The sequence below is a fragment of the Harpegnathos saltator genome, unplaced genomic scaffold (genome assembly GCF_003227715.2).
Source record: "Harpegnathos saltator strain DR-91 unplaced genomic scaffold, Hsal_v8.6 scaffold781, whole genome shotgun sequence".
NCBI lineage: Eukaryota > Metazoa > Arthropoda > Insecta > Hymenoptera > Formicidae > Harpegnathos > Harpegnathos saltator.
Window position 1 is genome coordinate 125,001 of NW_020230628.1, and position 26,252 is coordinate 151,252.

Sequence of the window (26,252 nt, forward strand, 5' to 3'; positions counted from 1 at the left end):
GCGAATTGCATGTAGTAATTTTTAAATCGCTCTAATGAACGCATTAGTTGTGACATCTTAATAAGTCAGGATTGTCAGTGGTGACGCAGCGAATTAACTGGAACAAACCGGCATAGACAGACTCGAGTGCGTCTGAATTAGTTTCTCTCTCTCTCTCTCTCTGTTTCTGTCTCTCTCTCTCTCTCTCTCTCTGTCTCTGTCTCTCTGTCTCTCTGTCTCCTCTCTTCAAACTCCTCAAGCGACTCGATCATGACGATTCGAGTCGTCTCGATATAATTCAAAGTCAAAGCGAATTCCAGCGAGTCTTGAGGAATTTTCAAGGTCTCGTACCGCTGGGAATCTTGAAATAAACTCGAAAAAATTCAAGAGATTCTAGTTTCGTATAATATTTGCAATTCCTCAAGGCTCCCTTCACATATTTCAAGCGACTTGATGCGTCTCTAATGTATCGTTAGAACAGAACCGATGGTAAATTGCCCTGGCAATTGACTCACTGGTTTCAGTAGAGAAGTATAGCGTTCTCTTGGAACCGACCAGGACAGCGTCGTTCAGATTTGTCGCCTCCAGTAGCAGTAGTCCGCCGACGTCCAAGTCAAAGGTCGAGGCTACCTTCTCGAGTTCGTGATACGTGAAAGCAGACGCCAACAGGTTACTGGAGATTACCTGATACTCCACGTCCAATCGGTATATCTCTGAAAACGCAAATTGAGATCATGTGCAGTGTTGCACATCCGCAAAACCGTGTTCGATTGTGCCAAAAAGTGTGCCACATTAGTGCGTTTTGTGCCATTCGAGCTGAATTAATATATTTTGAAGATTTTATAAAAACTGAGGAATCTATTAGGTGTACAAATTAGTTCGGTCCGTTTTCAAAACATGGTTCCGGCTGTTATGAATGGTTCATAGTGACTGCCGATTTTGGCGGTTTCAAAGAGATTAGACATCTGCCAATAATATTCAGTTTATATCGCTTTGAGTTTCATACAAAAACCTTGCTTTTTACAGTGTTGAAAATGTCGAATTTTGTGTTAACCAAGCAGCATTTGCGGGAGGTTTTAATTTTCTGCTTTAATTGGAAGAAAAGTGCAGCTGAAGTCCATCAAATGCTTGTTGACGTTTATGGTGACGCTGCTCCAACTGATAAATCATATAGGGAATGGTTTCGACGTTTCAAGGATGGAGATTTCAGCGTCGAAGACAAGCCTCGCTCTGGACAGCCAAAAAAATTCGAGGACAAAGAATTAGAGGCATTACTCGAAGAAGATCAGAGTCAAACGCAAGAGGAGCTTGCAGAATCATTGGGAGTGACTCAACAAGCCGTTTCCGTACGATTGAGAGACATGGGAATTATTCAAAAACAAGGAAATTGGGTGCCTTATGAACTGAAAGCGAGAGACGTTGAAAGGCGTTCTTCATGACAACGCTCGGCCTCATGTCACAAAAGTCGTAAAAAAATATTTGGAAACGCTCAAATGGGATGTTTTACCACACCCGCCGTATTCTCCGGACATTGCTCTTTCTGATTACTGGTTATTCCGAAGGATGCAGCACGATTTGGCAGGTCACCGGTTCACTTCTTTCGCAGATATCGAAAATTGGCTCCAAACTTGGATCGCCTCAAAAGACGAGTCATTTTTTCGAGATGGAATTCGAAAATTGCCTGAGAAATGGGAGAAAGTAGTAGCCAGCGATGGAAAATACTTTAATTGATCTGTTCATTCATTTTGTTTTGAAATAAATACATCTTTTAACACGGAAAAAAACGGACCGAACTAATTTGTACTCCCAATATAAGTAGTTTTTACTGTCTAATCTTATATTTGTATCTTAAATTTGCATCTTAAAAACTAACACTTCTTGTGTATCGTTAGAGGTTCGGAAGGAGTAATTGAATTAACCAATCATGATAAAAAGATATTTGCTCTTTTTATTCTTATTGGTTAATCCGATGTTAGTTATTTTTGGTCTGTTCTTTGTAGCTGTACTGCTAAACTGGTGCAATAAGCTAGAGTGGAAAAACCTATATTTGTCTCACTTTTTGCTTATTGCACCAGTTCAACAGTGCAGCTACAAAGAACAGACCATTTATCTGTAATATGTAAGTTCCGAACACTCCAGATAACATAAGTGCCACTTTATTGGTTATACTAAATCTACATACTCTTGCTCGTAGAATGCGATACGTTTACGTCATAGAAGCCAAAGATTTAAAACTTTCACTTAAAAATGGAATTGTTTTACTTTCCTTCTTTTGTGCCACAAAAATGCATAATGTACTACCAAATCACTAAATTGTGCCTGTGTGCCACTAACCTTTAATTGTGCCACGTATGGTACGAATGTGCCATGACTGGCAACGCTGATCATGTAGCTTTCTTTTCTCTTTCTCTCTCTCTCTCTCTCTCTCTCTCTCTCTCTCTCTTTCTCTCTCTCTCTCTCTCTCTCTCTCTCTCTCTCCTTCTCCTCCTTCCCGCTTTTAAATTTTATTCTACTCTCTCTATTCTATTCTCTTCCTTCATTCTATCCCCGCTAATCTAACGATACCATCGATTGACGTTGTTTGACGTCACAATTCGGGATCGCGTTGCCGTGACTGTACCAATTTTTCAGCAATTTTTAATTCACCAACCTGAAACGAGGGTCGGAGGTCCTTCTCTCTCACTTCATTACTCCCGATAGCCACGATACATTCGGGTCAATGTCAACTATGCTCGATGTCTCTCATACGTAAACATACGAATTTCCTTACGTCAAAAGAGAGACGCGCGAGATCGCGCATAACAATACGACGTTGCGAATACGCGAACGACGTCTCAAGGCTCTCCGTAAACAATTGACGTCGCGCAACACCATATCTTCGCATCTCGCGCATCAACAACTGGCGGGCAATACCGCGACCTTATCGCGATGCTTACCGGCGTTCGCGAAGGTTCGCCTGATCTCGCGCGCGAGCAGCTCGGCGCGGTCGCGCGAGAGCGCGGCGACGATGATCTTCGTGGTGATCTTGATGTCCAGCTGCGACAGCTCGTCGATCCTGGCGTAGGGAAGCGCGACGCGCGGCACCGCCGTGGTGTGCCACCAAAGGGGCAGGCCGACTCCCAGCAGCAGCACGGCGAACGACACGCTCGCGTAAACTCGATATTTCTCTGCAACGAAAAATGCAACAGCTGTATCATCGACTTATTGTTATACCGAGCGCGTCGGTACGAGCAGATATCTTTCTTTCATCGACGGAGAACACTTCCCGGAGAAAGGACCGCTATGGCGGTCTAAATTTAAGACTTTCCTGCCACTGCCAAAGATTCTCGCCAATTCCCATCACGTTGTTCAAACGGCCGCGGCGGCGCACAGTGGGGCCAGATGACATTCTTTGATTGAAAATTCTCTAGAGACCTGAACTTCCAACCGATCATCGACACCAATGGATGAGGTTGATCCTGAATAAATTCCGAGGAGATCTGTCTTGCCAAAATTTAGAAAAGAATTTTTTTCTCGAATTACTAGCCCCAAAAGAGGAAAAATTATCACTAAACGCGAGAAACTTGTGAAATATACTCATTATTCGACACTTATTTCGATCTAATAGCGTATTCGGCGGATTGAAACTATGAAAACCAATCAACAGACACCTTGAGATTTATCGATCTTGAACCAGAAACCCATTAATCCAAAACTCATATGCCCAAGATACAAAAACATCAAATATAGACCCGTTAAGCACAAAACCGAGGGATTTTAATCGTTAATTCTTTCTTAATGTGGGCTGAAATGATGAGCTTTGAAATTCGGAGTTTTCTACAAGGTGATTATAAATTCTGGGGTCTCGCATTTAGTATCCATAGGCTCAAACCCAAGACACTGTACTTTATACTTTTAAGACAAACCCTAAAAACCCATGAACCCGGAACCGATAATGTTTTCAAAATTTCGGCTAGACAGATCTCTTTGGAATTTATTCAGGATCAACCTCATCCATTGGTGTCGATGATCGGTTGGAAATTCAGGTCTCTAGAGAATTTTCAACCAAAAAATGTCATCTGGCCCCACTGTGCAGCGGCGACGGCGGCGGCCTTTCTTCATGTACTCGTAACCTTGGGATTAAAATTGAACCGGGTCCAATTTGGTCGTTCGTATTCCACCGCGGACATGACGAAACAACGTCAGTTCAATGTTAATCGCGACCGTGCGACATTGTGGCTACGATTTGCATCCAGATAATTTCACGAGCTGCATCGACGCGAGTCGCCGCCGATTTCCATGGGCCAGTGAATTTCTTCACGCGGAGCAACGTCGAGGTGCGAAGGCACGTGTTGAATCTCCGCGCGCGCGCGCGAGGAGGCGGCGTAACAATGCCGACGATGCCGACGACGATAGGGAATTATATAACAATTATTATGTGCGCTAAATAAGAATAATGCGCGTGATAAACACGGTTTTCCCGGCGGGCTGGAAAGGCCCGAAGACGAACCTTATACTCGAAGACAACTACGCGGAGAAGTGACGAGAGACGGTGGCCGCTGCGAGAGAAACAAAGGTTCGCGTAAATCTGACCTGCAAATATCGTTAGCCGGGCGAAATCTGGGACCGAAGGGAACCGATCTCTATCGCTAATTGTCAACTGCATCAGCTGCTAGGATTTCCTCCGTTAGGATTTTCATCCCGATCGGCGCGGCGGCTATCCGAGACGGTAGGAATCGGCAGAGACGAAGACGTTGAGCGCGTTATTGATCGATGACTGTGGCTGTGTGTGTCAGCGGAAAACAGATGATTGATCATGCCGCGCGACACCGATGACGCGCGCCATGTGCGAACTATTAAATCAAAAACCAACAGATCCCGTCGCATGGCCGTCTCTCCATCGCGCTGGCGAGCCTACTCATCGTTATGCATCGGCGAGATCGTAAGTACAGTTGCAGATTATGATAAGCGAGCGAGAGCGAGAGGGGGAGAGGGAGGGTGAGTCTTGTTTATCTGTCACTCGGCGGATCATCGATCATAAGCGCAGAACGATGAGACACTGTCCGGCCGTCGATCGCGCGAGCTAAACGAAAGCGAATCAAGTACATTGATAGAAAAGTATAGTTGTACTAACTACAATCTCACTATATTTTATAGTTCATTTTGCCGTCAACTATATTTTTATAGTTCACGGAACCTGCAAAATATAGTAGAATAAACACAAATATATAGTCAATGATTGTCTTAAATAATTGTTTAGTTACTTTTACATTTTACACATATATGGTAATTTCTCATTCACAAATATAGCGAGATTTAATATTCATATAGTTACATCTGTCATCATTTAGCAAATATTCTGGTAATATTGACTATATAAAAGAGTTACTTTACCTACCATTTTATGGATTTGCATCCATACAATAATCTTAGTTTAACTTACTATAATTCTTAGTAAAAATATTATATGGTTGGTTATACTATGTCTGTATCGTAATTATTACCGATATTATGGTAATACTTACTGTAAATATGATATTTCGGATATAATTTCGGACTATAATTTAGTTACTATATTAGTAATTACAGTTCCAAATATCATATACTTTTCTCTCGCTATGCTCTTTGAATTCCAAGTTTCTTGTAGCGCGTGCGTGAGAAACTTGAAACTAAAAGAGCATCACCCAAAAACAAAGTATTCTATTTGTAAAGTGATTTTTCCTCATAGTCTCGTATTCTAAGCGGAACCTCTTACAGGAAGAGGATTCTTCTTTCGATAGAGCGATTAAAGTGAACCATTCATCTTTAAAATTTATTAGATATTATTCTAACTGTTTTCCTCTTATTTCAAGAGGACTTCCTCTTATATCAATTAATATTCCTCTTATATGGAGAGGAATATGTTGATTTGAACATCCGTTCATTTTGTTCAGTCATGCTCTACCTCCATGAGTACCACATGAACGAGAAAACAACCATACGCTCATACGTCAGAATATTTGGAACGCTTTTTGAAAAAGGTACGTGTGTGTTGCTGTAACATATAAGATAATTTACCCATATTTGGTCAAATCAAGTTTATAATCTATTGCAAGAAATTGAATATAATATATTCTTTCTTTTAACTGTATTTCATACAAAAAAGAAACTAAAAAAAAGATTAAAATAAAAAAGATAAACAAAGATTAAAGAAAGATTACAAAAAGACTAAATAATCCGTGTATAAGAGGAAATTTATATTAAAATCAATCAGATTTGCATTATATATATAATGCACTGAGAGAAAATATATATGATATTTGGAACTATAATGATATAGTAACTAAATTATAGTTCGAAATATCATATTTATAGTAAGTATTACTATAATATCAGTAATAATTACGATATAGACATAGTATAACCAATCATATAATATTTTTACTAAGAATTATATTAAGTTAAATTAAAATTATTGTATTTGTATGGATACAAATATAAAATGGTAGATAAAGACACTCTTTTATATAGTCAATATTACCAGAATATTTGCTAAATAATGACAGATGTAACTATATGAATATGAAATCTCACTATATTTGTGAATGAGAAATTACCATATATGTGTAAAATGTAAAAGTAACAAAACAATTATTTGAGACAATCATTGACTATATATTTGTGTTTATTCTACTATATTTTGCAGGTTCCACGAACTATAATAATATGGTTGACACCAAAATGAATTATAAAATATAGTGAGATTATAGTTAATTCAACTATATTTTTCTATCAGTGCATATAATTCCTCTAACTTTAAAAATAATGCGCTTATATAATATTTTTCTCTTAATTTTAGAGGGCTTTTCTTGCGAGGCCATGTATAAGAGTAAAATCCTCTAAAATTTAGATGATTCCGCTTGTTCTGAAATTATTTTTTCTTTTGGGTGATGTTTAATGTTCGCTCGCGCGTCCACGGCAAGATCTGCGGGGTCGGAGCGAGAACGTGGCATCTCGGTCGCGCCGATCGTGCGTCTTCTCTCATCGCACGCATCGTCTCTCCCGGAGATGCGTGCGTACGCGCGTAATTGCCGTTTGCGAAAGTCACGTCGCAGCGAACGCGCGCGGGTCAAACGGACTGACACGACGAGGGAGAACGCAGCGTGTTCGGGCGAATTTAACAGATCAATTAGCGTTGTGCTCCGTTGTGCTGATTACGTAAAGCCGGGAAATGCGCGCCGCGAATATGCACGCTGTATGTAAAGTATGTGATGCCACCACCGTCGCCTTCTTCGTGAAAAACGCGCGCGTGTCATCATGATACACGCTCGTAACACGCGCGTTATGATCGCGGCGAAACGATCCTCTTATTATTATTTCCTCTTGTTATTTCGTACACGTCGATCCTCGTGACTCGTCGACGCGCAACACGGATTTTTGCATGCTTCCGGGCAAGGGGCAAGGGGGAGGGGGGGGAAGGAATTCTTCTTCACCGGAAGAATTTCAGTTGCTCCGCAGACTAATTACCGGTGTCTGTGTTAATTGCTCTGATTACACGCTTCCACCTGGTAATCACGGAAAGTTTACACCGACCGAATGTATAATGTTGCGCGTCGCGAAATAATCGCGAGGCTAATTGAAATGTTGTGCGTCGTGATTCTCCGGCGCGCAAGTGTGCAAATTACATAATTGCGAGGCGGGCTTTGAGATTTCGTCGAACCGATCGGGACTGCGATTGAAGTCAAGTTCGATCGAGGACGTAACTCGACGAGAAGGAGAGCGCGTCCTCTCCGCTCCGATTCGACCGGTGAGAGATTATCGACTTTCGTCCTCAGCCTTTTCCGCGATCACATTCGATTACGATAAGACAATTCCTCAATTTTCGGAGTCGCGGCGACCGTTTCTCAAGATCATCGTGGCGGCTACGGTGACTTATCGCGCACCATCGACGTTTAATTGCGCGCGCTTGGCACGCTGTCTTATTTAATAATCGCGAATATATATTTGGAATTTTAATGACGCAAGCGACAGAGTCGCGCGAGCGAAAAAATAAATAAAATATCGATAAAAGATCGAATTTAAAGCGACGAAGTACGCGGAAATGCGCGGACGTGCCTCCCTCCTCCGACTTCTCGTTTTTCTTCGTCGTGGTCCCTCGCCCGTTATTTTCTTTCCTCTTCGTTCGACCTGATGCGCCGATGGATTATACCAAGTCAAATTACGATGTAAATAAATACTATGGTGGTACCTGTGTGGTTCGGCTGTAGAAAATACGCACGCGTCGCTCGCAATATTTTTTTCTGCTACGGTCAGTCCGCGATGATTCTCGTCGTTGCGGACCTGCTTACGAGCCGCGTAATCACTCGAATTACTCGAAATGAGAGACAAATGCGGTGTACGATAACGGCCTTACAATTAGGATCTGACATTGCCTTATGCCCCGACGTTTACCTGAATTAGCGTTTATTTCGCGGTGATACGCAGCGTAGAGACCGCTGCGTTTGTTGATTTCCTTAAACGCGCGCGACTTGCCCTCGTAACGAGTCCATTACGTAACGATTAATTTAATGCATTAATGTGTAGCATTATTGCATCGACTTGATGGCAGACGAGCCATCGTTCTCTTTTTCTTTCGCTCCTTCAGGAGACTGCAAGGCACATAGAGCTGACGCAGCTCTGGTGTGTTTTGGAAAAGAGCGGGAAATTGCGGAAAAATTGCGTTCCTCGAACGATTCTCCTGGTTAAATTTCCCCGGCGTGAAACCTCTTCACGCCGCGTCTCAGATTACGCGATTATCGTCTGGTCGCAGTATCGTAGTGCAGTTTGTGATGCACACTGATAGAAAAATATAGTTGAATTAACTATAATCTCACTATATTTTATAGTTAATTTTGCCGTCAACCATATTTTTATAGTTCGTGGAACCTGCAAAATATAGTAGAATAAACACAAATATATAGTCAATGATTGTCTCAAATAATTGTTTTGTTATTTTTACATTTTACACATATATGGTAATTTCTCATTCACAAATATAGCGAGATTTCATATTCATATAGTTACATCTGTCATTATTTAGCAAATATTCTGGTAATATTGACTATATAAAAGAGTTACTTTACCTACCATTTTATATTTGTATTCATACGATAATCTTAGTTTAACTTACTCTAATTCTTAGTAAAAATATTACATGGTTGGTTATACTATGCCTATATCGTAATTATTATCGATATTATGGTGATATTTACTATAAATATGATATTTCGGACTATAATTTAGTTACTATATCGTTATAGTTCCAAATATCATATACTTTTCTCTTAGTGCAGAGATGCAAAATTGCCAAGAAAACACGTTGCGGCGAATTTAGAAGCGATATAGAACATCGTGGATAAATTAGCGTCCGACGATCGTGCCGACATCGGGGATTCGTCGTGGGCGATGAAAAAACGCGACATGCGTTACGACGAAACAATAGGAGTCAATTACGTTTGACCGTGAATAAAGTATGCGTTACGTCACGATAACCAAAATACGATTTCCAAAATTCATACGTACAAAGGACGATGACATATCCCGGATCCAATTCTGAGACTTGCAGGGAAATTAACTGCGTGGAAAAGAAAACGGGAAAAAAATGCAGGAAGAGGAAATTGATCGCTCCGCGCGATCGTTGAAGAAGCTCATCAATCTGCGAGAACGCACATGTAATAATATTAACAACAACACGTCGTCACGTGACGTGACGTCGCGACGAGGCTGCAGATCGAGCTTGTAAATAAATAAATTCGCTCCGCGCGAGAGCATCGCGAGAAATCGCATTCTTTCCTTCTGTCTTTCCCCCCTCCTCTCGCCCCGATTACATTTCCTGAAATATTTTCACAACGCGCGCGCGGGTCAGACGCGGTGTCATCGTGTCGTGTCGTGTTGTCGGCGTTATTATTGACGTTGGCAGAGACGATATTTCTGCGGAATATCATCGATACCCGCGATTTACATTCGCAATTGTGCGGTAAATATGTCGTCGTAAATTATGTCGCTCGCGCATACGCATACATTTACGTTGTCGGCGAGCCGCGCGATCCCGATAGCGCCGCTCTGCGATTTTCTTGCTAATTCGATCGACGTGTCGTTTTCACGGTACCGACGAAACCGGCATACGTACCGCGGCGAGTTTGCTTCGAACTTTCGTCCGAATTCTACCGAGCGCAAAACAACTTGCGACGACGCGAGTGGAATGAATAACGAAGGCGAGGAATAAAGAACATTTCCGGTGCGTCGTCGCGTTTCGATCGCGGACGATACATGCCGCGCCGCGCGCAATCGAAGTATCGAATAGAAACGACAAATACGCGTGACGATGACGATCGAAGTCAGCTATTTTTTCCACGTTCCTTCGTTCGATGAAATTTGCCAGGGTCGTGATTGGATCAATTGTCCGACCTCCTGGCTGCATGGGCGAGAAGAATCCCAGTTCGTGGGCAGTGAGTTTTCCTCATTGTCCATTTTCCTGTCGACGAACGCTCGAGAGAAATCCTGTCTCGAGTCGAGGAACGCCGGAGGAAACGATAAGAAATTTACACTGAAATGGTCCTTCGCAGGAGAGCGAATCCTTTGTGCGCGCACGGCTCGGTTCCTTCTTAGTAGCAGCGTATTCGTTATACCCCGGCACGAAGGAATGTAGATTTTCTTGTTGCCGTGTCTGCCGATGCTGCGGCATCGTTTCAGGCCTGTCTCAGACGCGTAATCTCTGAACGCAGCTCTCTCTCTCTCTCTCTCTCTCTCTCTCTCCCTCTCCCTCTCCCTCTCTCTCTCTCTCTCTCTCTCTCTCTCTCTCTCTCTCTCTCTCTCTCCCTCTCTCTCTCTCTCTCTCTCTCAAGCACAGTTTGTACATATGCGTATTGGCTGCACCGACTAATATGAGGGTATTAAACGATGAACCCTTCTCGTAACGGGACTCGACGGCCGTAGTCCTCTTGCCATCTCGTCTGGCTTGTACCCAGCTCGACAGGATTGTCAATTAAACGTTCCAGCCACACTGAGAGAAAAGTATATGATATTTGGAACTATAATGATATAGTAACTAAATTATAGTCCGAAATATCATATTTACAGTAAGTATTACTATAATATCGGTAATAATTACGATACAGACATAGAATAACCAACCATATATTTTTACTGAGAATTATAGTAAGTTAAACTAAGATTATCGTATGAATACAAATATAAAATGGTAGGTAAAGTAACTCTTTTATATAGTCAATATTACCAGAATATTTGCTAAATGATGACAGATGTAACTATATGAATATTAAATCTCACTACATTTGTGAATGAGAAATTAATATATGTGGTGAAAGTAACTAAACAATTATTTGAGACAATCATTGACTATATATTTGTGTTTATTCTACTATATTTTGCAGGTTCCACGAACTATAAAAATATGGTTGACGCCAAAATGAACTATAAAATATAGTGAGATTATAGTTAATTCAACTATATTTTTCTATCAGTGCAGCGACGCGCGATCGTGCGACGACGCGAGAGTTTCCTAGAATATTTGGAAAGGAAGCTTTGCAGAAAGTTTGCGGAGAGATTTGCAGAGAACATTGGTATCCGTGTCCGGAAGAACCCGACAGAGTGTGTCGATGGACTACCTGTCGGTGATCTTTGGAATTTGGAATGAATAGACTTCGAAGAATTCGAGATATTCGAGAACTGTATCGGTCCGGGAAATTGGAAACTTTCAGACCTGAGATCTCCAAGGATTTCTACGCTCGCGACCGATATTCTCACTCATTTCGAATATTTCAAACGGTTTGTGGTTGTGGTTGAATAGTTTCTGTTCTCCCTACCCCTCTCTCTCTCTCTCTCTCTCTCTCTCTCTCTCTCTCTCTCTCTCTCTCTCTCTCTCTCTCTCTCTCTCTCTCTCTCTTTCTCTCTCTCTCTCTCGCTTTACCATGACTAATTGTCAGGTAGTAAAAATTTAGTGTTCTGCAACTGTAATCGCTCCCGGTACCGATATTACTGCTGCAAAATCTTTTGCTCGTATCTTTGTTTACCGAAGAGTAAGTAAAAGAAGACAGCGGATCGTCAACTACGATGTTATCTATAATCCGTCAGCAGATTAATCACTCATTAAGGCTCATGATCTAAATATCTCGCATGATGGTCCTTGTTCGAAAACGACCTAGCCATAGGAAGGCGGAAAAAGAGAGACATGGGGAAGAAGAAGCGGAGAGAAGAGGATGCGCCTGCGAGAGGGGGGATGAGGCCTGAATTGCAGGCCTTAACTTCGTATGCTTTCGACCTGGACGGTTAGTACGCACTGAACAGTGCGACTCGAAAAGCTCCGCGCGACACGCGCGACAGAGATCGAAGGAGAGCGGATCGAGCTTCGAGGTGTACGTTGATCGAAGTTGCAAAATCGCGCGGGACCTTTCGTCGAGGGAGCGTAGCATGAGGAATTGTCGGGGTTTCCCAAAAAATATACACAACGTTCACGAGTCTGTGTCGAACGTAACGATGTGACCGTTAGACTTTCTCAGTTCGTCTCGTCTCGTCTGGTCTCGTACAAGCGATTGTGTTATCACACATACAGCGTCGTAGTCGCCGCATTTTATGCATGCGGATATTGTTGTGGTGGTGATTAAGAGGGCGTGGATCCGAAAAAGCGGAGAGCACGTGTGAAGAGGTACGTGGTAATTACACCGAAGAGATCGAGCACATGTCGTGATGTGACCGAATGTGATCGATTGTACGGCGAGATCGCTCGATAAAGTACTTAACGTTTAGTTAAAAAGATATCAATATTTAATTAAAAAGATATTAAAATGTTTTACCCGTATCATGTCGATGTCGCATCGAACTCTCGGTGATTAAATTTCAGAGTAAATTCGTGTGAAACGAAATCATTTGGAAAAAAAAAGAGAAAGAAGAAGGAAAAGATACGCGCAAGAAGGAATGAGTCTCAGAGAGATTTGATGGCATTTCAAAGCGCGAATTTTGATCGTTAAATTTCTATCTATCGTTGAATCTTCAAAGTCTCAGTGTCTCGCTCTGCGCGATTCTATAGAAAATCGCGGGAACCTCTTTCGTCGCTACACAGAATATATGCTACATATGCACATATGTACATATGCGCGTATATTTAATTTTATTTTTCTATATATAACAAAAATCTCACTGTGCTCGAAATAGCTGTGATATCGCGTGAAATTGATCACCTCGGTGAATTGGTCGAAGAATCGCGTTCCCGGCTGCTTCATTGTCAAAAAAATACGCATCCCTCGGGGTCTATCGTGCACTGCTTAATTGTCGCTAACAACCCTCATCGTCGTGATCTTATTGGGCGATCTTTTTTCTCGGCGAAGGCACGGTGTTGAGTTTCGGACGAATACCTCTCCGCGTGAGAGAAAAAAGAACGAAACGGAGGAAGAGCAGACGGAGAGGAGACCTGCGAAATCTACGAGAATACTATATCTTCTATTTTTGAGGCGACCACTTCTCGCACTCCCCCCCTCTCTCTCTCTCTCTCTCTCTCTCTCTCTCTCTCGTCTCGACATTGAATTTAAATCCTGACTATCACGCACAGAGATTAACGTTCGGGCTTCGCGTCGTCCTCGCGTAGATTGCGTTACCTCGCGTTGCACGCGACATAACGGTGCATCGCGCGCATCGCCGGCGGATGCGTCAAAGAGACCAGTCGACAATGGCAATCGGACGTGATAATTCGCGTTTCAATAGCACACGCGCTAGACGCATCGTGAAATCTATCACGATTGCGGGTTAGATTGTGATGTCATCAATGGGACAACGCTCGAAGATTTCGCTGCGCTCCGCTTCGCGACTCCACGTTGCGATCCTCGACGTGCCGGCCCCGCAGAGGCTCGACAGGATCTCTCTCCGTTGAGAAGTGCGCACTTTTTTTCCAATGCACGTGTTTCTTCGAGACGTCTTCAACTACCTTCCCTTCGTTAAGTATTACGCAATTTTGTAGCCGGATTGGTCTCAAATTTCTCCATTTTTCGCAACGCACGCACATTCTACGATCAAGTGGAAAGAGAATACAGTCTTGGCGGGGATTGCTACAATAATGGACAACTGCAAGGTTGTCCAAGGTTAATGACCACTTGAGACACATACCGTCGGAATTTGTTCTCAGAAAGTCACTTCCTGTGACTTACTGTGTCACTTACTGTGCGTACATACAAATGTAACTTTTAGAGAAACGCCTCGCGACGGTACTTTTGTAACGCGCGCAAGCCGAGACACGCAGCGAGAAGCAGACGCGACAACGGCGGGAACAAACGACCGATTGTAATTGTCGCTGATTCAATTTTTATCATCTTTTCCTACGCGGTCCAGCGTTCTATATTTAACGCGCATCTCGCGAGCCGAGCGAGAAAGATGCAGCCGCGCGGATGAGAGACGCGCGATAGAGCACGCGGCGGCTGAAAAGAGAGCGTGCATTCTTCTCCCGTGGACGCACCCAAGTGCATTTTCTGTTTCACGACGATTTCTCACGCTCATATATTTCAAACCGTCTCTCTCAAACGTTGCATCACGTCGTAATCGCGCGTAAACCCGGTTGCGACATTCGTCGATATTTGTATCAGTTAACAATGTTGGGCGATGCCCATCATTGCCCGCGTAAATGATCATGAACTGGTGAAAGCATTCGCCGGGCCGATTGGGCCCGACCACGAGAAGGGCGTCATCGGGGACGTATGTGTGTGTGACATCGGCGAACCGCCTGCGGATCGATTCCGCGTGATAATGGCGGAGGCGCGGAAGCGAGCGAGCGGGCGAGCGCGCGCGCGTTAAACCGCCGGAGAAATCTATTTTCGCCGACGGCTTCGCGCCGCTTCGTTTGTTTTTGCCGGAATAATACGCGTCCAGTTTCCCGCACTTGTCGCGCACGTGCGTGTCTGCGTGTCGATAAACTCCGTTAGGAATCTCCGCTGCATGGATTATCCTCGAGACACCAGGCACGAGATCGCATCTCGGAGACTCGATCGCTCTCCTACAGGTTGTTCCACGTTTCCCGTGCCACGTTCCCGCCGGAAATTCCCGGATGTTGACCCGAGCGAGCCGCGTTCGGCGATCGAAGCGCGGGGGGGGGGGGCGTGGGAGAAGCCGCGAGTGCGGTTATCATCGGGGTGAATCGTGGCGCGGTAGCCGCGACTTTTGATTGCGAGAGTGTCGCGCGCGCCTTTCTTTTGCATCGCGCGTGACGTTGCAATTAAAATGTCTTCAAGCGCGAAGCGACAATGAGACGTCTGCGGTCACTCGATCGCGCGAGCAAATATCCTCTCCTCACCGTAATACATGTTGATTTATGGACGGCGTTAAAGCAATTTTTTTGTAACGTCATGCACGATTAAGAGGCGATCGATGCTCGCTGTTGCCTTCATCAGGTCGATATACAACGCTTGACTTCTTATTCCCGAACAATCTACCGTTCCCTTCTCGAGGCTCGAGTCGTCCTTTCACGCGGAGAACACGTACCGACAGCCTGTTGTCGGCGGCGACACGTACCGCGGAAATACGTCGGCAGAATTTGTAAACTGTGTGACCTTTGTGTGCCTTCTATGATATTACAATTACAGATTATTATTCCTGATGTACGACGTTGTCTCTTCATAATAAGGCAATAACCGCCGACGGTTAAGTAAAGTGACGGCCGAACTGTAAACTTCGTCCCTTCCAATTCAATTTAGCTTAGCGTTTATGCGGACGTGCGATGGTGATGTTTCTTCTACATTAGAAAATAATATTTAGTATCTCTAACAAAACTGTTTAGTTGAGGCATTTTTTAATAGCAACCAAATATCTTGTTTTACATAACAAAATATTTAGTTGTCTCAACTAAATATATCTTTCTGCTTTGTTCTCTGGACCAAATGATTTTCTTCTTAGACTTCATATATAAAAATTAAGCATTTTAGTTATCTTATCCATAAAAATTACATAATAATGAAATATTATTTTACGTAAACTAAAAATGCCCAATGAATACTATTTTGTCTTCCTGTGCACTAAAATTTAGATTTTATATATTAAGAAAAAATTATAGTATATTTTTAACAAAATTCATATAGTTAAAGCTTTTTACCTTTTGCTGTAACAAAAGTATTACGTTATACGAACAAACCGTAATCAAACAAAATATTTGTTTACAGGAACTAAACAGTTTTGTTGGGCATATTTTAACCAAATTATTTTGTTGTTACAACAAAATTTTGGTTCACGCAACAATACATTTTTCCTAGTGTAATAAGCAGGGAATCCGTCCACTTGACGCGATACCGAAGGCTTTTAATAAATCACTCTGTCGCGACGAGCAATTCGCAACATGCATGAACCGTCGGCGCTTCGATTGTTGCGTCAAGCTCGCTTTGTCGCGAGGCGCATTAAATTATTACCGGTTATCTGCAGCGGTTATTTTCGCGGATTTGCCATTGAGATACCCCACCGGTGCTTTTCCAGGACACGACTCGTAAAAGGCATGCATAAAGGTAGCTACCGCTATTTAGCAATTGCGACCAATGGGATTTATTGCGCTTTCGTAATGGCCCGATCGTCAATTCCTCATTGTTCCTTATTGTTCGATGAGATAACGCCGCGCGCGCGTGGATTATCGATCGAACGATAATTACAACGCTCGCGATCGGGAATCGACGGGAACAGCCGATTTCGCGCCGCAAAAACCTACATTATTGGGGATGCGTGTATACGGATCGCTTCTGAAACGGCGTTCTAAAAAGCGACCGCGGCGGTGAAAACACGCGGGACGGGAGTCGCGCACAAGTCTGGAAAGTCTCTTCTCCGAGTCTTGTCACCGTTTCTCCTTTCCCGACACTCTTGAGAAACCGTTGTCAAGTAGCGAGCGAATACCTCACCGTATACGCTTTATGTCCCGAAAAGTATAAGGGTATGCGCGTGCGCGCGCGCGTTCGAAAGTCATAACACGCGCGTCCCGGAACAACGAGCATCATGCTCGTATTATTATTAATGTAAATGACGCAGGGTTAAACGGCCATGAGAGAGAGAGAGAGAGAGAGAGAGAGAGAGAGAAAGAGAGAGAGAGAAAGAGATAGAGAATCCGGATAGACGTGTCGGACCTCGATTAAGCGCACACGCGGTTAACGTGAGACAGAGAGAACGACAACGTTGTGCAACGTTCAATGCACGAGAAGGGCGCATAACAGTCACATAAACGGAAACGACGTCGTTGCATATGCATACATGTAAAAAGCACGAAAGCCGCAGGAGAGAACAATAAAGCGAGGTCTTCGGTATGAATCAAACTTTTTTTGTCGTTTAACGCTTTTGCCAACTCAGCTGTGCAACGACGTGGGTTTGCGGTCGCGCGCTATCAGTGAGAAAATAAACGTTGAGAATATAGAGAGAGAGAGGCTTTATCTTCCCGAAGCGATTTTAACCTAGATTAAAAAAAAAACGAGGAGAACAGAAGCGAAGATTTTTTATGTTAAGAAGAGTCTATGGAGTGCCGTTTTCAGTTCAAACTTTCCGAAAGTGTACGTTAAAGATCGGGTGTGATCTTCGTTAAGAACGCTTGTCGGAGAATAATTAAAATATTTTATTTAACTCGTAATGTACACATACACACATATACGTAGACGTACAATACATTTGAGAAATGTTGCACGTATCGTAAGTGCGCGCAGAGAGAAGTAGGAGAGACGCTTCAATTAGTTTCAATTTGTTTCAGTAAGAGACAATGGCTTCGACGGGGGAAGCATATTTGGAAGCCATGGAGCCTATCGAGAGAGGGTAAGACTCTCAATCTCTTTCGATTGCTGATGCGTTTCTTCATCTTTACGTCTTTCTTCATCATAATTTTTATTTATTCGTATTTTCAGAAACGCGGGATTCTGCAAACTGCTGTTAAGGTTCCTAGCTATTTACTGGCGATCCATTATCGTGATGGTATGGCCAGTGATTCTGATCCCGATACTGATAGTCGAGTATGAGAATGTAAGTATCCGAAATACGCTGACATTTTATACCTAATGATCTCTCCTGCGAAATATCGCATGCATAAAAACTTGCAAACAACCTGATAAGTACTTTGTGCATACACGTAGCCCCTCGCCATGCGATGTTTATACGTCGTCGCGCTGATGGCGATGTTCTGGGTGACAGAAGTTCTACCGTTACCCATCACGGGTCTGATTCCGGTGGTCCTGTATCCACTGATGGGTATTATGTCCACCAGCGAGACTTGTCTGTGTTACATGAACGATACCACGATGATGTTCCTGGGGAGTCTGGTAATAGCGGTGGTCATCGAGAATTCCGGTCTGCACATGCGGGTGGCATTGCTCATTATCAAGACTATAGGCTGCAGTCATCGGAGGTACTATTGTTATCGCGCGTCACAGCCATTTGATACTACAGACGCACGAGAGATTTCACGCTAATTAAATCAAGAGAAAAACATCGCCTCACATTTATTTTCATCTTTGCACGCTTTGCATCTCATATTGACTCCCGTGCATATTTTGCCCTCAGGTTAACTTTAGGCTTATTTTTCGTAACAATGTTCATCTCAATGTGGATCTCCAACACCGCCGCTACGGCCATGATGATACCCATAATGGAAACTGTCCTCATGGAGCTTCAAGCAGTAAGTTTCTACTTCTTCTTTTCTGTACTGGAGATCTTTAATTAATGCTCTCTTTCTCTCGTAGCAAGGACTCGGGAACATGTTCATTCCAGATGAAAATGTAACAGACGAGGAGAACTGCGAAACGTGAGTATTTGTCGTACATCTTCCTCTTACTTTATTTTCTGTATCCTCTGAACCAGCCAATTTCTAAGTGTTAATACTCAAATAAAAGTGTTGAAATTTTTAATATTTTTTCTAGGTCTAAAAAGCCAACACATACTACTATGGTGTATTATCTCGTCGCAACTTATGCGTCTAGCCTCGGTGGTATCGGTACTATAGTCGGATCTGGGACCAATCTGACGTTGAAAGGCTTTCTTGAGAAGTACGTACCAGTAGTGGACACTTTCGCAATTAAAACAAGTCATATTATTCACGTGGAATCTTATCTGTTATGGCAATCCAGTCTTTAAAAATAAAATTGAGGCTGTCTCTTTCGAGGAAGAATTAATATTATACTTGAGATGACATCAAATCTCACATCTCAAACAAATCTCGCATTTGTTCCCAGACGCTTTCCTGAGAGCCCTGGTATAAATTTCGCTTCTTGGATGCTCTATGCGGTACCACCTATGTTGCTGATGGGCCTTTTCACGTGGTTGTGGCTGCAAGTGATGTACATGGGTCTCTTTAGACCGAAGAGCAAAGATGCTCGCGCTATAGATATTGGGAAACAGGGTGAACGAGTTGCAGCGGCTGTAATCGAGAAGAAATACAAAGAACTCGGATCGATCACATGGCACGAGTCTGCCGTGGGTGTTCTATTTGTCATTGTAGTCATTCTATGGTTCTTCAGGAGCCCTGGATTCATGGACGGTTGGCCTACTTACATCACGAAATTGTGAGTATCCAATGGCACATTCCATATAATCTTCTAATTAACAAAATTTTGTTATAACGCGCTCCCAATTTTAGAGTACGAATAGATGACTCGTATTTCATTTAAATTCACAGGAGCGTCAAGGACTCGACGGCAGCCGTGTTCGTAACGATAGTATTTTTCATTCTTCCGGCAAAGTTAGACTTTTTACATGCGTTCGACAAGGACCCTACTCAACGGCCTACCCAACCATCTCCTGGTCTCATAACTTGGAAAACAATACATCAGAAGATGCATTGGAGTTTAATAATGGTGTTGGGCGGTGGGTTTGCTATCTCAGCTGGCAGCACCTCCTCAGGACTATCAGAGATGCTTGGTCAGTCCTTGTCGGGTTTGCAGAAGATTAATGTGGTGGCGATATTAGTAATTGTTTGTTTATTCGCCGAGACTGTGACGGAATTAACTGCCAATGTGGCTGTAGCAAACATCATATTGCCAGTATTAGCGGAAATGGTAAGTACGGATGCGATGATAAAGGACAGTGTCCTTAAATTTTCCTATTTGATAAGATTTGGATATTCTCTTGGCAAATATCTTGACGTTGTTCAACTCGACCAGTATTATTCATATCTTAAAATTATTCTTAGTTCACTTTTCAAGTTTACAATTGACTTCTTTATTTCCAGTGTGTGGCAATCAAGATACATCCCTTGTATCTAATGCTGCCAGCGTCTCTCTGTTGCTCGTTTTCGTTTCATCTGCCAGTCGGTACTCCACCGAACGCAATTGCCTGTGCCGCCGGACATATAAGGACGAAGGATTTCATGTTCGCTGGCATTGGACCCAGCATTGTCACGCTCATCGTCACTGTGGCGACATTCCCCACATGGGGCACATATGTATTTAACCTATCGCAGTTTCCCGAGTGGGCGGTATAATGCGATAATACACGCCATAGTTTCATGTTCTATTTATTTTTGTTCCATTGATGTAAACATAACTAAAGCAACGACAAATATTTGTGTATAAATACACATAAACATTTTCATCTTGCCTAATATGTTAATTTTCTTCTTACAAATCCTAAATTCTAAATATATATATTACTGTAATGCATTCAATGTAACTTGAGCCACCAGTGGTTCAAGATATACGAACTGATGTTGTCACCCAGTGAAAAAGCATATTAAATTTTGGACTGAATTGAAAGGTATAAATTGAAATTGAAGAATAAATCTGTGCGATTGTGAGTGAACATTTGTAGAAAGAAAAGTATGTTAAAATAATTGAGAATCAACCTATGGTTTGTACATTGATAATTCAAATTGTTCATGTGATGGACATGAATCTTGTATTTGGTACAGTACAGTAATCTTGTACTTAGTACAGTACAGTAATTGTACAGTAATCTTGGACAATATCTTGTACACATGTAAAATATCATATTGGAATAACTTTGTACTTTGGATATTGTTTTCCAGATATATTTTATATGTATATATATAATAATAAGTTTCTGAATGAAGAATTTAAATATTCTAATGAGAGTCTTCCTCTCACATGTTTAATCATGTATCTACCATAATAACAATGATTAATATTTATATTATTAAAAAATCAACAATATATTGGTACATGTTAAGGCACGGTAATGTAACATTCCAAGGTGTGATGCTACGATATTCTATATGCCAAACATTGCAATATGAGATATTATTAAAGCCATGACCAAATAATATTATATTTATATAATTGTTACTCACCATCTACGTTAGAATCACGATTGATGCTTTCCACTTTTTCCGTCATTTTGTTAATCTTGTAATTATTCCCAATGATAAAGTCAGTAGACACTGATTTCGATCAGTAATGTTTCATCCAAAAGCCTACAGCAAAATTAAAATGGTTTGTGATACACGAAATCGCTCAAGGAAATTTATTAGGGAAGATTAAATATAACCTTCACGATTGAGATATAACCTAAAAAATGTCACGATTTATCATATACATGCAATAACAATAATAATATAACAAAAGCACGCGTTGATGATAAAATACATATCTCGTGTTGTTTTGCTGCGGGAAAACGTTACGAATATGCGATATTTCCAGTACTTACGTCAATACGAACACAAAATTTCATGATTGACCGATAAACCGCGACAAGTGTACCGAGTGCACCGAACACGAAAACGTTACAAATGCTTCGAGTACACTCGTGAACTAAAAGGTATGTGCACCGATTTTTTGTTGACTTCGGAACGCACTCCAACTTGAGGAGAAAGACAACCACTGCTTCATACGTCAACGCTGTCACTTATTACGAGAGCAGAAGGATGGCATATACGAGTGTCAAATAAGTAGTGATTGTGGCGTAGACACAAATGTCTTGGAGACTTTGAGTTATAATTGAAGAAATGAAGAAAACAAATAGTGATTGTGAAGAAAAGTGGCAAAAGGCTTCATAAAATTTGTAAAACAGCATATTAAAGGAGAATATTAATTGTCTAATAATATTTTAAGTGAAAAATATTTTTTATAGATATAAAAAATAATATTATAGCTATAAATTTGTCTTCGACGTTAAATGAATATGTATGTAATGCTATCATTTATATAGGTGGAAAATTATGTTATTGCGCTCATAAAAAATAAGCAGCAGACCAAGTCGAATGATATTTTTTTAACAAGATACTCATATCACTCAACTTGGTCTGCTGCTTACTTCTGCTGAACACAATAATATAATTCCTCACCTATGAAAATAATAGCATTATATATATATTTATTCAACGTTGATGACAAATTTATTAACGAAAATAAATTTATTAAAGACATTATTTATAACTTTTTTAACTTACACTCAATTTTAAAAATATTTTTTACTTAAAATATTATTAGACAATTAATATTCTCCTTTAATATGCTGTTTTACAAATTTTATGAAGCCTTTTGCCACTTTTCTTCACAATCACTTATATTTGTTTTCTTCATTTCTTCAATTATAACTCAAAGTCTTCAAGACATTTGTGTCTACGCCACAATCACTACTTATTTGACACTCATATATGCCATCCTTCTGCCTCGTAATAAGTGACAGCACTGACGTATGAAGCAGTGGTTGTTTTTCTCCTCAAATTGGAGCGCGTTCCGAAGTCAACAAAAAATCGGTGCACATACCTTTTAGTTCACGAGTGTACATGTGCGCATTTGGTCTGTTCTTTATAGCTGCACTGCTGAACTAGTGCAATAAGTTAGAATGAGAAAAAATATAGTTGTCTCATTTTAACTTATTGCACTAGTTCAGCAGTGCAGCTATAAAGAACAGACTCCTTGAGTGAGCGAACCGTAGTCTAAGCACTTTGAATCATACGAAGCCTATTGCAATTGAAATACATTCAAGTACAGATGAAACGACTTACAAGTGAAACGAGTTTCCTCTATTCGTTACATGATACTGAAAATCGGTTACTTTCCTCTTCGAAAGGAGGCAATTTGCACCTAATAAACTCATGCTGCGTTCCAATATTCACTATCAGTACTGAAAATCTATAGTAAATGTGACATATGTGGTCTGTTCTTTTCAGCTGCACTGCGGAACTGGTGCAATAAGTTAGAATGAGACAACTATATTTTTTCTCACTTTAACTTATTGCACCAGTTCAGTAGTGCAGCTGAAAAGAACAGACCACAGGTCTGTTCTTTGTAGCTGCACTATTGAACTGGTGCAATAAGTTAAAGTGAGACAAATATAGGTTTTCTCATTCTAACTTATTACACCAGTTCAGCAGTGCAGCTACAAAGAGCAGACCAATAAACTATGTATCTTCAGTACTGTCAGTTCAATTCAATTCAATTCAATTCAATAAATGGCTCTGGGCAAAATAGAGTACTGCTCTAACGCCACTCTCAGTAGATAAATTAAATTCTGTAAGGCTATTTTCCAGTAGTATGGAGGTAAAAAAAAAACAGGGACGCGTACGCAATCCCTATGATCAAAAAATATGCGTAATAGCCGTATCACACTAGCGACTCGCGACTGCGGCTGCGGCTGCGATTGCAATTGCGACTCTTCCTCGACCAATCAGAAAGCAGCGACTCGCGGCTGCGACTCACGACTGTCGTTTGGACGGCTGTCCATTTTTCGAGTCACAGCCGCAGTCGCAACCAATCATAGAACTCCGTATAATTACGTGACGCGCTCGTCATAATCACATTTATTTAAAGACCATTGCACGTAAAAAAATTTTAGTCGTAACCGTAAGACCGTAAGTAAATTGACCAATCATAATCCAGCATCTCGAAATATGCGAATTGTGATTGGTCAATTTGCTTACGGACTTACGGTTATGACTAAAACTTTTGTACGTGCAATGGCCTTAATAGTATGTAGAAGTCGGTGATCATTTAAATAAGGTTATATCCAATGTTGTTTTATGTGTTATATACTTTTTTTTAAATGTCAAAACAATTTAATAAGGAGATAGACTATTATTTAGTATATCTCGTAGAATGTAAATCCCTTCTCTGGGATTATACGTGTGATAGTATGTTAACAGTATTTAGCCGCAGCCGCGATCGCCAATCGCAAATGTGATCGGAAAACAAGAAATCGCAATCGCAATCGCAGTCGCAGTCGCAGCCGCGAGTCGCTAGTGTGATACGGTCTTAACGTTACAGGAACTACATCCGACCGCCACGGAGAGGCGAACAAGACTTCAGTACTGTCATTAAATACAGAGAGGAACGTGAGAGCGGCCAATACGGCGTTTTCGGCGACACCGACTTTCCGCACTAGGAAAGGGCGCCATCAGCATCCATTTTGAGAGGGGAACTACAATGCTACATCCACTTTCGGCGGTAAAACCTGCATGTACTGGCAGTCCGTGCTACATCCATTTTCAGGCGGTTTATGTCCTACATACGTGCTACAATCATAATAGCGTACTTGACAAGCACGGTCTCGCACATTGTTACGCGTTTATAACATGAATTAACATGTTAACATGTGCAAAAAAAAAAGAATTGACATTGTGTATGATTAATATCATGAAAATCATATGAAGTGTCTGGTAATTAGCTGCCAACCCGAAGCGTTGGCGAGGGTAGATTGGGTTGAGACAAACATAAAAGTCCCATACTGTTTTGCGAGATTCGCAATAATTATCGAGTTATTAATGACAGAAATCTGAGGAGTAGGAACGCGCCGACACAAATAATTGGAGAAGCGTTGCAGCTGCTCAGGGCAGCGATCAGGAATCTTTTCCCTAGTGTGAACTAATGAAAAGTGACAGACTTTTGTGAATTAGTAAAAAATGAAAAATTTTATATGAATTTGTGAAAATCGAAACATTTCACGCGACAATTGAGTCGTTCAACATGGCAGTTGCGTTCTGGATAATTCTTAATGAATATCAAAGAAATCAAAATGATCAAAATAATAATGTCGGTGTAGTCCGAAGGATATTACGTGACACGCAAAATCCGTTTGATATAATATCCAAAGAAAATGTTTCAAAATATGTATGTACAGGTAATATAAACCTTATGCACCGACGAGATACTATAAAGACTGATGGCCTTACAGGATTTAGCGTACCAGAGAAATTTCCCTGGTGAGGCACCCGGGCGAAAGAGACGGGGCTAGGCGACAGAACGACGGCTGACGAGAAATATAATCTAATCGGAAATTTCAAGGTAGTACTCGCTAAATATCCCCGCTATGTCGTCGCTGCAAATTCGTGTGTGTTGTTTTCACACGCGTGAGCGTGTAATTAGCTCAAGCTTTCTTCACACGATTCTTGTGAGATTGGAAACGACAAAACTCGCCCCTCAAAAAAACCTTAGCCAATCGTACGCTCGTATGCGTATAAATAACACATTTGGATTTGCATCTCGAATCTTTCGAAAAAAATCGATACTTGCTCTTCAGGTTCTCACAGAGAACGTCTAAAAATCTCCCTCAAACAAGCAGTATCTGATCTTGAAATTTTCATGGATCCCGAAACTTGTAAAGCGCAAGTTGGAGGAATGAAAATAGTTTTCTTCGCGGTATTTCATTTCAAGATGGTACGTGCGCTAAGTATTCTCCACGTGCAACATTTTTCGCAGACACGTCTCGGGACATTTTTTACCAAGCACGAGCGACGAACTTGCGTAAAAGAGCTGAAAAACTTTACGAGACATATCGTTCAGAAGACAAAGGTTATCCGCGGATGTCACTTTCCCCATACTTATCCGCAAAAATGATTGTAATGCGGATTAAACAGCCGCGGGAGCAGCTGCGAAAGGAAAATCCATGCGGATTTTACGACCTCACCAGCAGCAGGCTTTGATTTTTTCTCGTCTTTATCATCGACGAAAAAAGCGCCCATTTTAAAGAGCGATCATAAAATGCGCGACTATTTTGTCACGCTTATATCATCAACTCCCGCTTCAATCTCCCACCCTCAATAGAGTCTCAACGCACGATCAAGCGCGAGTTATGAAGATTCAGTTTCCGTGAAGAAACTAGTCGGGTGACGTTCGCAGTCGCGGTGGAATTTAACGCTCGTGTTCGCAAAGGTCTAACATTCTACTCGCCAAGGGACGCCATCGCCCCTCTTTTCACAACAGTGCGGATGTTTAACTTCTTTCTTCCTTATTTTCCACGACAACGATACCGCGACGAGGCCCTAACGAGGCAAGTTCGTTTATAACCAGCGTTTATGTCAAGAGCGCTTCTCGGGAACATTCAGCTCGAGGGATTAGTCCGCGATAGAAAGTTCCTTGCGACCGGAGGCCGCTGTG

The 26,252-nt window shown here is 41.8% G+C and overlaps 2 protein-coding genes across 5 annotated transcripts in view; one reads left to right on the top strand and one right to left on the bottom strand.

Moving 5' to 3' along the window:
- The window catches only part of PIG-S (phosphatidylinositol glycan anchor biosynthesis class S), a 24,276-nt gene extending 2,517 nt beyond the window's left edge, over positions 1 to 21,759 (bottom strand). The window contains exons 1-4 of the mRNA XM_011149159.3: positions 21,583 to 21,759; positions 21,227 to 21,349; positions 2,916 to 3,146; positions 495 to 692 (exon numbers count right to left, since the gene is read on the bottom strand). Of these exons, the coding sequence (XP_011147461.1) occupies positions 495 to 692; positions 2,916 to 3,146; positions 21,227 to 21,272 (475 nt within the window). The 5' untranslated portion in view covers positions 21,273 to 21,349; positions 21,583 to 21,759. The remainder of the gene's footprint in view (positions 1 to 494; positions 693 to 2,915; positions 3,147 to 21,226; positions 21,350 to 21,582) is intronic.
- Positions 4,878 to 20,544, top strand: LOC105187977 (protein I'm not dead yet). 4 transcript variants are annotated; one of them, XM_011149158.3, is made up of 10 exons: positions 4,878 to 4,900; positions 17,684 to 17,745; positions 17,835 to 17,949; positions 18,060 to 18,331; positions 18,487 to 18,601; positions 18,666 to 18,727; positions 18,843 to 18,968; positions 19,155 to 19,484; positions 19,598 to 19,976; positions 20,150 to 20,544. In XM_011149158.3, the coding sequence occupies exons 2-10, from the start codon at positions 17,693 to 17,695 to the stop codon at positions 20,399 to 20,401; spliced, it is 1,704 nt and encodes a 567-aa protein (XP_011147460.1). In that variant the 5' UTR covers positions 4,878 to 4,900; positions 17,684 to 17,692; the 3' UTR covers positions 20,402 to 20,544. The 4 variants fall into 4 exon arrangements, with proteins under 4 accessions (XP_011147460.1, XP_011147457.1, XP_025162249.1 ...); XM_011149155.3 differs by lacking the exon at positions 4,878 to 4,900 and adding an exon at positions 12,248 to 12,640; XM_025306464.1 differs by lacking the exon at positions 4,878 to 4,900 and adding an exon at positions 13,572 to 13,861.
- Positions 21,760 to 26,252: the final 4,493 nt, after the last annotated feature.